The sequence below is a fragment of the Panicum virgatum genome, chromosome 3K (genome assembly GCF_016808335.1).
Source record: "Panicum virgatum strain AP13 chromosome 3K, P.virgatum_v5, whole genome shotgun sequence".
NCBI lineage: Eukaryota > Viridiplantae > Streptophyta > Magnoliopsida > Poales > Poaceae > Panicum > Panicum virgatum.
This window is the reverse complement of record NC_053138.1, coordinates 44,856,834-44,869,900: the sequence shown is the minus strand read 5'-3', so window position 1 is coordinate 44,869,900 and position 13,067 is coordinate 44,856,834. Positions and strand designations below refer to the sequence as shown.

Here is a 13,067-nt window from a genome sequence, read left to right as displayed (position 1 = left end):
ATTATTTATCAAGTAACATCGAAATATGATACAGTACCAAAACCAACAACTTTTCACCAACTAAACAGGGTCCAAATTAAAGGGATTGGGTTCTGGTTCAAATCAAGTGGGACAGCCGCAGGAGCTGACTAGCTGAGCCAAGCCACGGCACGGGTGCAGCCAGATGGTTCAAATTGAAGACACAGAAACAGAGTATTTATAGCCAAACACAAGAAGAAATCGGATTGTTGTATGTCAGTGCCATATCCATATTTTATTGGTAGATAGACTATACAAATTTCCTTTCGCCGTGGTTTTTACTGATTATTCCCACAATAAAGATACCACGCACCGCTTCATCTTAAGATGGCACGGTGGGGGGTAACATAATTGGGCCAGAAAACTGACTGGACAATAGTGTGAAAAAGAAACCTAAACAGAAGGAAACTATCTAACACATCCTCGTTTGCCTCCCAATTTCGGTCTGATTGTTTCAGTGATCTTGACGATAGCGAAGAAGATGGTCCTGTATATCACCATCATACCGCATAGGATGGCAAGGTTTACCCATTTTGAGTACCCCATCTCCACCTGCAGCTTGCTCTCCAGGACCTGAATGCCGCTGATGGTGACATTAGACTCGATCAGCTGATCACTTGGGAATGTCAGCCCCATGAACTCGTTCTTGTAGAATCCTTGCACGGCGTACTTGTGGAACGAGATGTAGTAGCAAGGGTACTTCCATATCGGCTTCGGGAGCTCGCTGGGAAGGCGGAAGAAGCCCCCGTTGAGCATCATCACCCCCTGCACTCCGGCTCCGATGACGATCCCCATCAGGAAATCCGGAACAATTGCGGCGATAATCATCATCAAGCTCTCAACCAGCAGGCAACACATGCAAAGGACGATGACGAAGTAGGTGAAGTGATCCACGCCTTTTGTTAGTCCAGTGAGGTAGTATAGCATTGCGCCGGGTAATACAGCAATGACAGATAAGTATGGAGTGGCTGAAAGGGTGTTTGAGATCACAAATTCTGACACGCCGTAATGCCCACTCAGCCGTTCCTTTCTGAATATCTGAAACAAGCGTGTGAAATCTGGTAAAAGTGGGCTCGGAATTAAGATTGTGAGAGTGACAACTATGTGCTAATAACACAGTAACTTGTAAAAGATGGAGGTTACATTTTTACTTTAAAAGATTAGTCAGACTATAAAGGGTGAATAATGTAGCATTTCGTATTGCAAAACAGAACCAATAGTATATACATGGTTCCTCAACTTGCTAGAATTTCTTCTAGTTCTGAGTAAAGATAACTCTCAACTAATTCTGTGTTGGTTATATTCTGAATGTCATTAAGTTATTTCATGGTATTTTTTGTAACACTATCTTCAGGAAGAAAACCACTTTTGGAAGGGTGAAGAGTCAACCTTTACGTCCTCTACAAAAGATGGGAATCCTCCAATGGACATGAAAGTCAAGAGTGCAGTGGTATACATTATTACTTCACATCGACTCTGCAAAATCGGTGCCATTCTCAGTTCTATACATATGAGACATTTGTTCAGCTATCTGGCCCTACATTAGTCGTGTTCATCTGTTTACCTGGATAGAACTGTAACTATAGCCGACTTGGTAGAAGATAGTGCCAAGACATACTCCAATGCCCATATAGACGGCCAAACGCATCCAGTAGTAACCTATGTCCCTATGCATATTCAAGAATGATCTCCTTGTGAGCACAAGGAGCTTTGTGGAGAAGCTTGCTTGATCTCTTCTCCTAAATGAAGCTCCATCCTATAATGGAACATATTAGAAAAACAAGCAGTAGTACTAATTTCTTATGTAAGCATTGAATTACATTTTATATTCCTGTAAGCATCTTATGAATAATTATGATACAGGATAGATGACTTCAAAAGGAATTCAGCTTACCATGTGTTTCATCTCAACTATTTGGTTCGTAGTTTTTTCTGCATAACTGGAGGATTTGTATGCGGTCGTCAGAATGTCTATTGCTTCAGCTGCTGTTTTTCTGTTTGTTTTAGAACTCTCCGCAAATTCCTATATATGACATGATATTAGATAAAATGGCAGGTGACGTTGTACAGTTAGAATTTATAGGAAGGTATACCTCATCAAAGTCTTTATTGATTGTTCTCAGGAAGTGGTCGGATGGGCTTCTCAGGTGTGGACATGGAAAGCCGTTTAGAGTAAAGAACTGTGCAAGGCATCAATTCAAGTCAGCTGCTTATAATTTGCAGTTCAATTCTGAAGCTTCCAGCAACCACTAACCAAGCAACTCACCACCCCATATTTATAGTCGGGTGATGTAGCATGGATGGTTTTGGCAACATAGATTGATGATGACAAAAAATATTATAGTTTACACAATTAATGAGATATTTTTATCACAGCTAAACTATTGTTAAATACATCCAAAATTTGAAGCCACGTAATTATCCTCAATGAAAACTCAGTGTCAGGTGAAGAAGTAATGCAAGAATTCCAATTTATACTTGAAATATGAGAATCATATATTCCTAATAAACTCTTGGACTATGCGTCATCATGATCCTGAATTCGCTTTCCTCGTTAATAAAGAAAACCTGGAAAACATTACTAATTTACTATTCATCACACATGTTTACCCCCTTTTCCCCTAGTGGTACAAATTTATCCAAGATTGTGTTGACTGGCCGCTAGCGTGGAATATGCAGCTCTGTTCTAACAGAAGCTTTTGGCCGCTATTTGAACAAAAAAAAAACACTCGGTCATGTTGCATATGCGGAAGACCAATCAGCCACTGATCAATTCACGAAGGAAACAGGTTAGAGCATCAAAGGAGGGAAGAAATGGCACCTCGGTGGCATCGGCGACTGTCCCAAAGAACACCGTCTTGCCGGCGGCGAGCAAGCAGAGCCCGTGAAAGAGCTCGAAGACGTCGCCGCTGGGCTGGTGCACGGCGGCGACAACCGTCATCCCCTCGCGGACGGCAATCCGAGCGATGTGGCTCATGACGTGGTAGGAGGCGGCGCTGTCGAGCCCGCTGGTGGGCTCGTCGAGGAAGAGCAGCCGCGGCCGCGTGAGCATCTCGATGCAGATGCTCACCCGCTTACGCTGCCCGCCGCTGATGCCCTTGGTGATCCGCCCGCCGATGCGCGTGTCCATGGCGTCGCCGAGCCCCATCTCCCGGATCACCCGGTCCGCGTGCGCCCGCTTCTCCGGCGGCGGCATTGTGTCCGGCAGCTGCAGCTGCGCCGAGTAGTACACGGCCTCGCGCACTGACAGCGTCGACATGAGCACGTTGTCTTGGGTCACGTACGCCTTCAGGGAGTTGCATTGCGTTGTTAGTATACTAAACATGTAAGTCCGGTTACTGAGTATAATACCTTCAGTTTAGAAGCACTGTAGTTTGTAAAAAGAAGTCTAACTTAAACACCGTTGTTATTTCATACAGGTTTACTATTTTTTTGTGACCATAAAAAGTCACCATTGTTATGAAAAAAATTTGTAGCGGGTGTATCGAAATAGATGTTCTTTTCCTTCTTACTGAGGTTCCATAGGCAAGCTTCTCATGACGGCCATTGATTAAAATCAGCCCTGTTTTATTCATGCCTGGCCCTAATCTTCCTGAAAGGAAATAGTAATGTCAATTATTGTTACATACAGTAAAAGGGAAAATTAGTCAAAATTAAATTTTTCTGCTGAAAAGCTAGCTGACCAATGGTAGAAGAGGAGAGATAGTAAATCAAATTGTTAAAACTCTATTAAGCTTTAATTCTGACAGCGTCCCTCTTGAAATTCCATTTCTACTGCATTTTTTTCCAAATTATCCACGATTTTTCAGGGATGCCTACTGTATGTTTTATTTGTGTTTTTCTTTATGTCCAACAAAAATGCAATCTTTTGATTAGTTCTGCAATGAATCTTAAGAGTTCAGATAACGACCCTGCACTAATCATGACACACACATAGCCGCCACCAGCCCGGCATTATTATAGACCGGGGGGGGGGGGGGGGGGGCGGGGGGAAATGGTACTGCCCTTGAACAACAGTGTGACGTGCTAGTGTGTAGTATAGTTGTACGAAGGGAGCTGGAATCTGCAAATGATGGGAGCAGAATATTTCTGCTGTGGCGCACTCGATAACTGATTGACGTATCGGATCGACCGGAATTAATGGTGTCCATGCAGAGAGCTGGTGCGGAACCATTAATTCGGGCGGCAGGCAGGCAGGCTAACACGTCACCAGCACTCCAGCAGTGATTCCATAAAATGCATCATATTAAAATGATGGTTTCAAGAAATTTTTATGCAATTTCTGAAATTGGCAACCTCGTGGTCTCTCTCTCTCTCCTGTTTTCTTTAATTTACCCATTGCAAAGTCTCTTGAAAACACTATCGACGCAACTCATCATCGTACTAAAGGAGTAGGTTTTTAGTATTGTGCATGCAATGTGTGTTGCTAGAGTATTAATCCTGTCCAATCTAAACTACAAGGTATTTTTTAAGTTTTGGGTATTCATCAGTATTGATCCTCTGGTTGTGGTTCGGGCATGGTTGGGACGACTAGTATTTGCTTGGCAAGCTAAGTCTAATCTAGGTCCATTTCGAGATACAACAGCTATCGGCAACGTTATGTGCCAACAACAGTTTTTTTTTACTATCAATGAAAAAACAAGTGCACTTTCCCATCAATTGGCGGGAATATTATGCATGAGTCATATGTCCAAATAAGTATCTAATGAATTGAACGAACTTTGATCTGGGTTTGTTTCGTAAGTTTATCACATACGTGGGTGGGTGCTACGAGTAAAGAGCCTTGTAAGTTGTACCATCCACTCAATCTATACCACGTCATGGATATATGGATATCCTGCAATGAGGACGGCGAAGAGTTTCCAAGGCCAACTGAACGGAGGAGCCAGTGACGCACGCCCTGTCCAAAAGTACAAGGCTCTTTACTCGTAGCACCCAACCCGCGACACCTAGGACGGTATGGAAATGTGAACACATAGATAGGAGCACTCATCCTTGGCGGAGCATGCACGTCGGTATCAGCTGACTAGGGTGCAGGTTATATTGGCTGTGTTTAGTTTCAAAATTTCTCGCTCCAAATTTCACTATTCATCTATCACATTAAATATTTTACCTCATACATAGAGTATTAAATATAGATAAATAAAAAACTAATTATATAGTTTTGATGTACACAACGAGACGAATCTTTTGAGCCTAGTTAGGTCATGATAAGACAACAATTACCACAAACAAACGAAAAGTGCTACAGTGTGCTACAATGTCCGATGTGACTCTTTTTACCACCATTTTACGGATCTAAACACAGCCATTGATGACAACTCCTGAGTCCGGCCAACGCCGGGTTTGATTTTTTAAGTAGTTGTTATGTCAAATATTCGGATGACAATTTTAATATAAAATTAATTGTATAAATTACAATTAGAGCTCTAAACAAATTTACTAAGTATATAATTAATACACGACTAGCTGATGGTTACTGTAGCAATTAATGGTCAACTATGGACTAATTAGGCTTAATAAATTTGTCTCATGATTAAATCACGACTTATGAAATTAGTTTTATTATAAATTTATGTTTAGTGCTTCTAATTTGTGTTCTATACATGCGATGTGATGAGACTTATTACTTAAATTGGAAAAAGCAAACGAGGCCTTACAACCGTAGAAAGAATGCAAGTGGGTACCATTAGTATTTTTTTGGTCAGCTAATTAATTACGATATCATGCAATTTTAGTTCATTTTTTCTTTCAAATTATTTATATAGAGTGTTACTCTAATTCATTTTATCAACATTTTTTGATCCACCCAATGACCCGATATATAACATGCATCCCTAGCCTTAGGGCAGCACCACGCGCAGAACATTAACAGCGTACTCCTTTAGGTTCGGGCATGAGATATCACTACTACTTTAGGTTCGGGCATGAGATATCACTACTAGAAAAAAAGTCTTCGGTCCGTCCACATTAATACCGGATTGAGTTTGACCTGGTACTATGCCAATTCATATCGGTATATTTAAGGTGGATGGTAGGTCTGGGGATCTTTTTTTTTTCTTTTTGAAGTAGGTCTGGGGATCTTTTACTGCCGAGAGACGGATAGTAACACCAGTCGCTATACTAAAAGGTCATTTTGGTAACACCACACAAAACACTAACAAGGTACTCCTTGTACCGAATTGTACTTCACGTAGGGCATCAGATATATGCGGCATCTTTCGTTGATTATTACTGGACGCTTAATTAAGACAAGATGATTATTTTGAAAATGAACTAATTTATTTGTCCTAAGTATCAGAATGAACAGATAATAGAATTAAGTACACAAATTGTTTACATGTATGTGATGGGTTTGGCCCCTTGATGGATCTGCACCTGACCCAGTCATGCAACTTATTCCCGTGACAATAATCGACACACTACTAATTCCCTCTCATCGTAGGCAACACATATATTTGTTAATAGGGTTGTTTCTTGTTTATTTGTTCTACCAGCACCGTTAACGCATGGGGGCTAGCTAATTGCATGGATGTGAGGCGGAGAGATCGACGTACCAACAGGGTTCACCAAACCGGTGGTAACCGGTCCGGTTTGACTGGTAACCGGTCCAGCCCGGTTTCGGTTTGGGCCGGTACCAAACCGGCCCAAATTCAAAATTTAAACTTGAATTAAAAAATGAAAAATTCTCAAAATTTTTTTAAAAATACTTCAAGGTGCGACAAATCTAATGGTGTCATTTTTTTTAAAATTCATTCATTTAGTATAGTTTGCGAGGATTTGAAGTTAAACAAAAAAAACATGCATACAAAAGTATGCAAATATAATGTAAAAATAGTACAAAAGAGGGTTGAAGGGTTCATTTAGGCTAAAATATGTTATACAAATATTTATTTAGTATACTTTGCAGGCATTTAAATTTAAACAAAAAAAATTGAATTTGGCTGGTTACCAGTCAAACCGACTGGTAAACCGGCCAAACCGGCTGGTAAACCGGTCAAACCGATCGGTAAGCCGTTCCGAACCGGTTGCACTGCGGCTTTTGAATTCAACTAGTTTAAACTGATTTCCGACCAAACCGAACCGGTATACCGGTACCGAATCCGGTTTAACCCTGCCTACGAACGGACCTGCGAGGGTGTCGAGGAGCGTGGTCTTGCCGCACCCGGACGGGCCCATGATGGCCAGCACCTCCCCGGGCCGCGAGTGCCCGCTCACCCCGTCCAGGATCTCCACCGGCGGCGCGCCGTGGGCGCCGCCCGCCACCGTCACGCGCACGTCCTCCCACGTCAGGAACACCGTGGGGTCGTCGGCTTCGCGCGCGCCCGGCGCCGGCGACGCCGGCGGCATCAGCTCGCACCCCGAGCCGGGGACGCAGACGATGCCGTCGCCGGGCGGTGCTGGCGCTCCTGCCGCCGATCCGTTCGACGCCGCGCCGCCACCACGGTGCCGGGCGCCGCCCGTAGCCCACGCGAAGGCGCTCCCGAGCGACCAGCCGCCGCCGCGGACAGCGGCCGCCTGGCCCTCGGCGTCGGGCGTGCCGCCGCCCCAGCGCCAGAGCGGCCGCGACGGGCTCGGCGTCGGCGCCCACCGCGGCAGCGGCGACGTGGCCGCCATGGCAAGCTCTTCCTCTTGGTGCTTGCCGACGAGCTAGGCGACGAGTCGAGCTGTTCCCCTCCGATCCCACTGCCCAAGAAAGAGAGACTGCTACCGCTACCGGCCTTGGCCTGGCGCGGTTTAATAGGCGGGCGTGGAACAGGCGACACGTAGGAGACGACGATGCTTAGCTGCTCCTAGCTCGATCACGGAAAACCGCAGCAAAAAAGAAGAAAAAAAATCATACGATAACGACGCCGTACGAAGAGGATGTGTCTTCAGTTCTTCACACGGTCCTCGAGCGACAATGGAGGGGTCAACAAGAGGTGTTGGTTGTTACTTGTTAGCAGGGGGTCGTAGCGTGCGCGCATTAAACCGGTCAGAATCTGGACGGGGATCGCTGGTGACGATGCGCGCACCTCTCCATCATCATCCATGGACCATGGGATTAGTACGCCGGCTGGCTGGCCCGGCCGGTCTCCCGTGACATCTTGGTGGTGGTGAACGCGACGCAAAGGGAGGACACCGCCGGAACGTCGTAACTGATTCGTGGGATGATTCCGGCCGGACGCAACTTTATATTTTCTGTTCCTGCGCCCGAAGAACCAGGTCCACGTACAGTAGTAGTATGGGCCAGTAGCGTGCTGACCTTGGGTTAGTGTAGCTTTGGTCAGGGAGCTAGCTTGTCCTGTCCCACTCACCTTAATAATTACTTGCATTGGCAGACTATTTTGAATATGTGAGGGCAGTCTCAGTGGGAGTTTTATGAGCACAAATATCTAGATTGGAAACTAGATAATCGTGCCAGATGAGTTTCATAGTAATGAAACTCTCCTCACATCTCATGAAACTCCAACCTTCTCTCTTCTTGGCACGTCAGCAAAATTGATGATAGTTAATGTCATGAAACTCTCCATGAAATCCCCACTGAGACTGGCCTGAGCTAGCAGAGACATACTCTCTCCATTCAGTTTTGATTGATATGTTTCCATATGGCACAATGACCAAGTGCACCACAAGTGTGCTTATCACTCTTATAAATGCAACAGATTTTGTTATTGGTCCTCTAATGTTTTAACTAGGAACTCTTTGTAATTAGTGCTATTTATTACCATAACTCATGCCAATAGTAAATATAACTATTATTTTTGAACATTTAAATTTTTGAAATATAGCTATCAAAAGTGAATGGAGGGAGTATCTGCTTATGAATAAAAACACAAATTCTTGCCGTATATATATGTAGTTTTTTTCTAATGGAGAAATGTTTTTTTAAGAAACACTATGTGAGAACCGCCTTCTAATGACGTGCACAAAGGTGACACATCTTTGTCACGTGTCACCAGTACAGAATGGTAACACGCGCAAATGAAGCGCGTCACCTTTTATTCTCCTAAGGGCCCCGGCAAAAAGTGGCCCATCACCTTTGGCGGAGCAAAGGTGATACGTCTCATGAAGTCCGTCTCCTTACAGGTTACGGGTGGTATACGAAGGTGGTCACCTGTATTCATGTTATAGGTGACGGGCCTTGCCCTCATAGTTATATAGGTGACGGCTTTTCGTGCAGCTCGTCACCTTTATTGGGTACACAGGTGACAGGTCTAATTGATGCCTGTCACCTTTGAGCCTGACCTAATATTTCCCTCTGGCAGCCACTGCTCGGGCAGGTAGTTGCCAGTAGGCAGCGGCTTTGGGGCGGCGGCGGCCATGTTGAGCGATTTTGAGGTCGTGCAAGGTTAGAGCTCCAAATTGTTCCCCTCTTCCTTCTCTTTTCTCCCCCATTCCCTCTCCTTCCCCTCCTCCCTCCCCTCTTCAATTAATTGTTGAAATATCTTGTGTTCTTGTGGATGTAGATGGAGGATAAAAGTTATATGGGCCTTCCTAGCCATTGTTGTCTGCAACACTTGAGATGGTTGAAGTCTTTCATGGAGATTGCCAGGGCTAATATGTAAGCGAGGTCTAAAACAACAATCTACTTTATGTGCCTCGATTGTAGAAATAAAAAGAAATTATCTGACTTTGATGTAGTATATGCGCACTTGATCGTTCGTGGATTTGTACCAAATTGCACTTGTTGGAATAAGAACGGAGAGGAAGGGCCTAGCCAAAGGGGGGAATGGGTCGCCGATCATTAATAAGGGCACAGAGAAATGCAGGATAGTGATCAGGATGGGGAAGAAGGCAACGATGATGACGCTTAAGCTTATGATGACATCAATGACGAGTGCATTTTGGAGTGCAATGATGACCGGTTTGATGCCTTGGTCGATAATGTTGAAGACATGATCTGCGATGTAAGTGCACTACTACAAAACCTGATTAACCGAGGCGCTTTGAAAAGCTCTCGGAGGTGGGCAGAAGAAAATGAGATGACGGAAGCTGAGCTGTGTAAATTGTTGGCGTTTCTTATGCCCAATAGAATCACCACTTACATCACTATTGTAGCACTTCACCTTGGAGTATTCCAGGGTATTGTAATTTTTCTTAGAGAAGCACCATGGTAAAGAGTATCGTAAATCGAATGATAAACGTACTAGCTTAATCAACCGACTAACTTGATGGGGGTAAGCCAGATAGGTATGTAAGATAAATAGCTAATCAATGACCGAGTGACACACGGAGGCTCAACTCCTTAGAGAGGTAGCAGATGGGAGGACAACGAGCGAGATAAGACACCTGATACACTTCTGAACTATCGAGCTAGCCTATCTAGATCAGACTAAGCACCTAGCTAATCTTCGGGAACCTAGAGCTTACTTCGGCGGTTGAAAGGGGAAGGACTTCAGAAAGGGATGGGAGGGGAGTCCAATGGCAACCTTCAACTACTGCTATGAAAACACCCAAACGTGGTGGACTACGAGGGATGAACATGGCTGTCACCACCTGCCGCCTACCACAACGGTTCTGTAGGGGTGAAACACACTTTCTAGCTATAACATTGAGCTCAGACACCATGTCCATACTCTGTGTTAGGATTTCACTCGAGGCCTTCGAGAGAAATCCCCCTCAACCTAGAGAACTAACTTGAGTTCCCTAGTTCGGGCAAGAAAATCCGTAAGATAAGATCCCGAACACTAGAAAGGTAACTTAGCCTAAACTAAAGGTAAAACTTACTTTCGCGCTTAAGCTGAACACTCAGACTTGAGAAGGTAAAATAATACGGAAAGTAAAGCTGACTCAGATAAATAAAGAAGATAACTTATATTGATAAAATCAAAAGAAAGATACAAGAGCCATACCAGACTTCCGACGATTCTGAAATCCTGAACAAGCTCGACTCGAATCTAACTCCCTAACTACTAACCTACTCTAGAAAGTGAAGAGAGAATGAGCTCCAATGGTGTGTGTTCACAAGTGAGGATGGGTGCTCTATTTATAGCCTTCCAAGGTCGGCTCTGGGCAGGTGAAGCACGTGGCGTCGATTGTAAGCAGTTGAAGTCGGTGCACGTAACCTCCACGCGAAGCCGGGATGTAGGAGGCTGCCAGGTGGGACCGGCCGCCTTCCCTAGGTCAGCCAGCCTAGGGGTCATGCCATCTAGCACCGACCTTCTTCTAGACGTCTTGGATTTCCTCCTGGAGTCGGTGATCACTTGCTTAGCCTCGACGCAGACAAAGCCAGGTCTGCTGGCCTCACTCTGGCTCCTCTCGGCCCTCCATTGCGCTGACATTACACTTGTACGCTTGTGATCATCCCTGGGTGTTGGATTGCTGACTTGGACACGAGTTTGCACTGAGTTGTGGGTCCTTTGATCCATGTGCAAGCCTTTCAGTCCATTTGATCAAACCGACGTCCAACCCTCGACTTAGAGGCTTTGTACTTGTGTCACATTGCCCCTGGATCGAAGAAGTGGCGATGTTCTTTGGGGTGCCAGGTCGGCTGGCTGGCCTAGGTGAGGCCGGTCGGCCTGGGTTTGTGCCAATGTCGTCCATTTTTGGTACATATTCTCCTGAAATCAAAACTCATCCAAAAATTATGGAAGTCATTAGAAATAAATAAAATATGAATGTAACATAGTGTAAAGCTCAATTTATTTTGAGAAGTTAACGGCCAAAATGTGAAATAATGGCCATCTTGTTGACGCTCACTAACGACCATTTACAGGCGTCAACTTGATCAGAAAATCATGAGAGTTTGCATTTCTTACATGCATCTTTATCCAATAAAGTCCCTAAACCATACTTCACCTTCTAGAAAATGCAAGTTATGTTTTTGAGCTAAGATGCAGGTTGCAAGCACACTTTGGCCCGACATAAAATTACAGAAAATATCAGAGCACAGATTCAGGCTCAAACGGACAAGTGTAGCCCAAGAACCACTGGCGGTTGGGGGCGGTTGGTCCAGTAAAGACAAGGCAAGCCCCGATGATCAGACAAGAGGAGGCCCAGGACAGCCCAGCCCCTGGCGGTTGGGGGCGGTTGGCACTGGTCGGCCTACCAGGCCAATGGGCCCCACCGCCTCAACCAGCCACGTGGAGGCTTGGCATTGGCTCCCAACGGCGGTTCACCGAGGACCAGCTGCAGAAACCCCGTGGCTCCCTGCTATAAATACAAGGGGGAGGGGGTGTTAGAGAATGACACACACACACACACACACACACACACACACACACACACACACACACACACACACACACACACACACACACACACACACACACACACACACACACCACACTCACCTCTCTTCTCTTGCCCATCTCGTGTAGTCTATAGGCTTCGTGGAGTTTATGAGAAGTTTAGTAGTCATCGAGTCGCCGGAGTTGCTCGAGAGTTCTGGTATAGGTTCATCTCTATCTCTCTTTTGTGATATTCGGTTGTTTGTAATAGAATTAGACTATGGTTACCGATATCTGCTCGAAGTATGTTCTGAGTTATCATATATATACTTCTTGATCAGGTTGCGTTATCATTCGATGCTTACATTGCATGATCGTCCTGTGCTTGCGATGGTTAACATATCAGCCTTAGAACTCTATCAACTGCTCCAGTATTCGTATGTTTGCTCTACTGTGATGTCTGTCCATCCGGAGGGTGGGAGCTCCGCGCGGGATGCTAGAGTATCGCTTATTAGTGTAGACATGGTGTCTAGATTAGCTAAGAGTTGCTGGATGTCAACTATACCCACAATTTGTAGAGGTAGCCGGCAGGTGGTGACAGCCCTGTTCGAGGCCTAGTAATCCTCCACGTTCGGTATGGGGCGGTAGGAGGTGCATAAAGCCACCGGGGTGTACGAGATTCTCTCGTTACATCGATAGCGGTCTCCCTGTTGTGTAGTTTAATCTCTGACGATCTAACCATAAGATAGTATATATAGCTAGCCTAGCACAGTTGACTCGAGCTCTAACTTCTACCTTGCTCCCGGCCTATAGCATCTTCTTTTCTTTTATTTACCTTGAGGGTATAGTTGTGTGTGTGTCACACTGCCTCTACCATGTTATATATCTTACCCCTAT

General features: G+C 45.0%; 1 protein-coding gene across 1 annotated transcript; it reads right to left on the bottom strand.

Annotated features, from left to right (window-relative positions):
* Positions 1–221: 221 nt before the first annotated feature.
* LOC120699307 (ABC transporter G family member 1-like) lies at positions 222–7,731 on the bottom strand. Its single transcript, XM_039983265.1, has 8 exons — positions 7,149–7,731; positions 3,531–3,610; positions 2,840–3,304; positions 2,112–2,198; positions 1,913–2,041; positions 1,583–1,774; positions 1,408–1,494; positions 222–1,056 (listed from the first exon to the last, which is right to left on the bottom strand). Exons 1-8 carry the CDS (start codon positions 7,633–7,635, stop codon positions 427–429), a joined length of 2,157 nt encoding a protein of 718 aa, XP_039839199.1. The 5' UTR covers positions 7,636–7,731; the 3' UTR covers positions 222–426.
* Positions 7,732–13,067: the final 5,336 nt, after the last annotated feature.

What these genes read in the sequence shown, in the direction of transcription:
- LOC120699307 (XM_039983265.1), bottom strand. Translation starts at nt 7,635, where the DNA reads ATGGCGGCCACGTCGCCGCTGCCGCGGTGGGCGCCGACGCCGAGCCCG. An exon ending in GCTCCTCGACACCCTCGCAG is followed by an intron (nt 3,611 to 7,148) that starts GTCCGTTCGTAG and finishes ATTTCCTTTCAG; the next exon opens with GAAGATTAGGGCCAGGCATG. An exon ending in AGCTTGCCTATGGAACCTCA is followed by an intron (nt 3,305 to 3,530) that starts GTAAGAAGGAAA and finishes AACTCCCTGAAG; the next exon opens with GCGTACGTGACCCAAGACAA.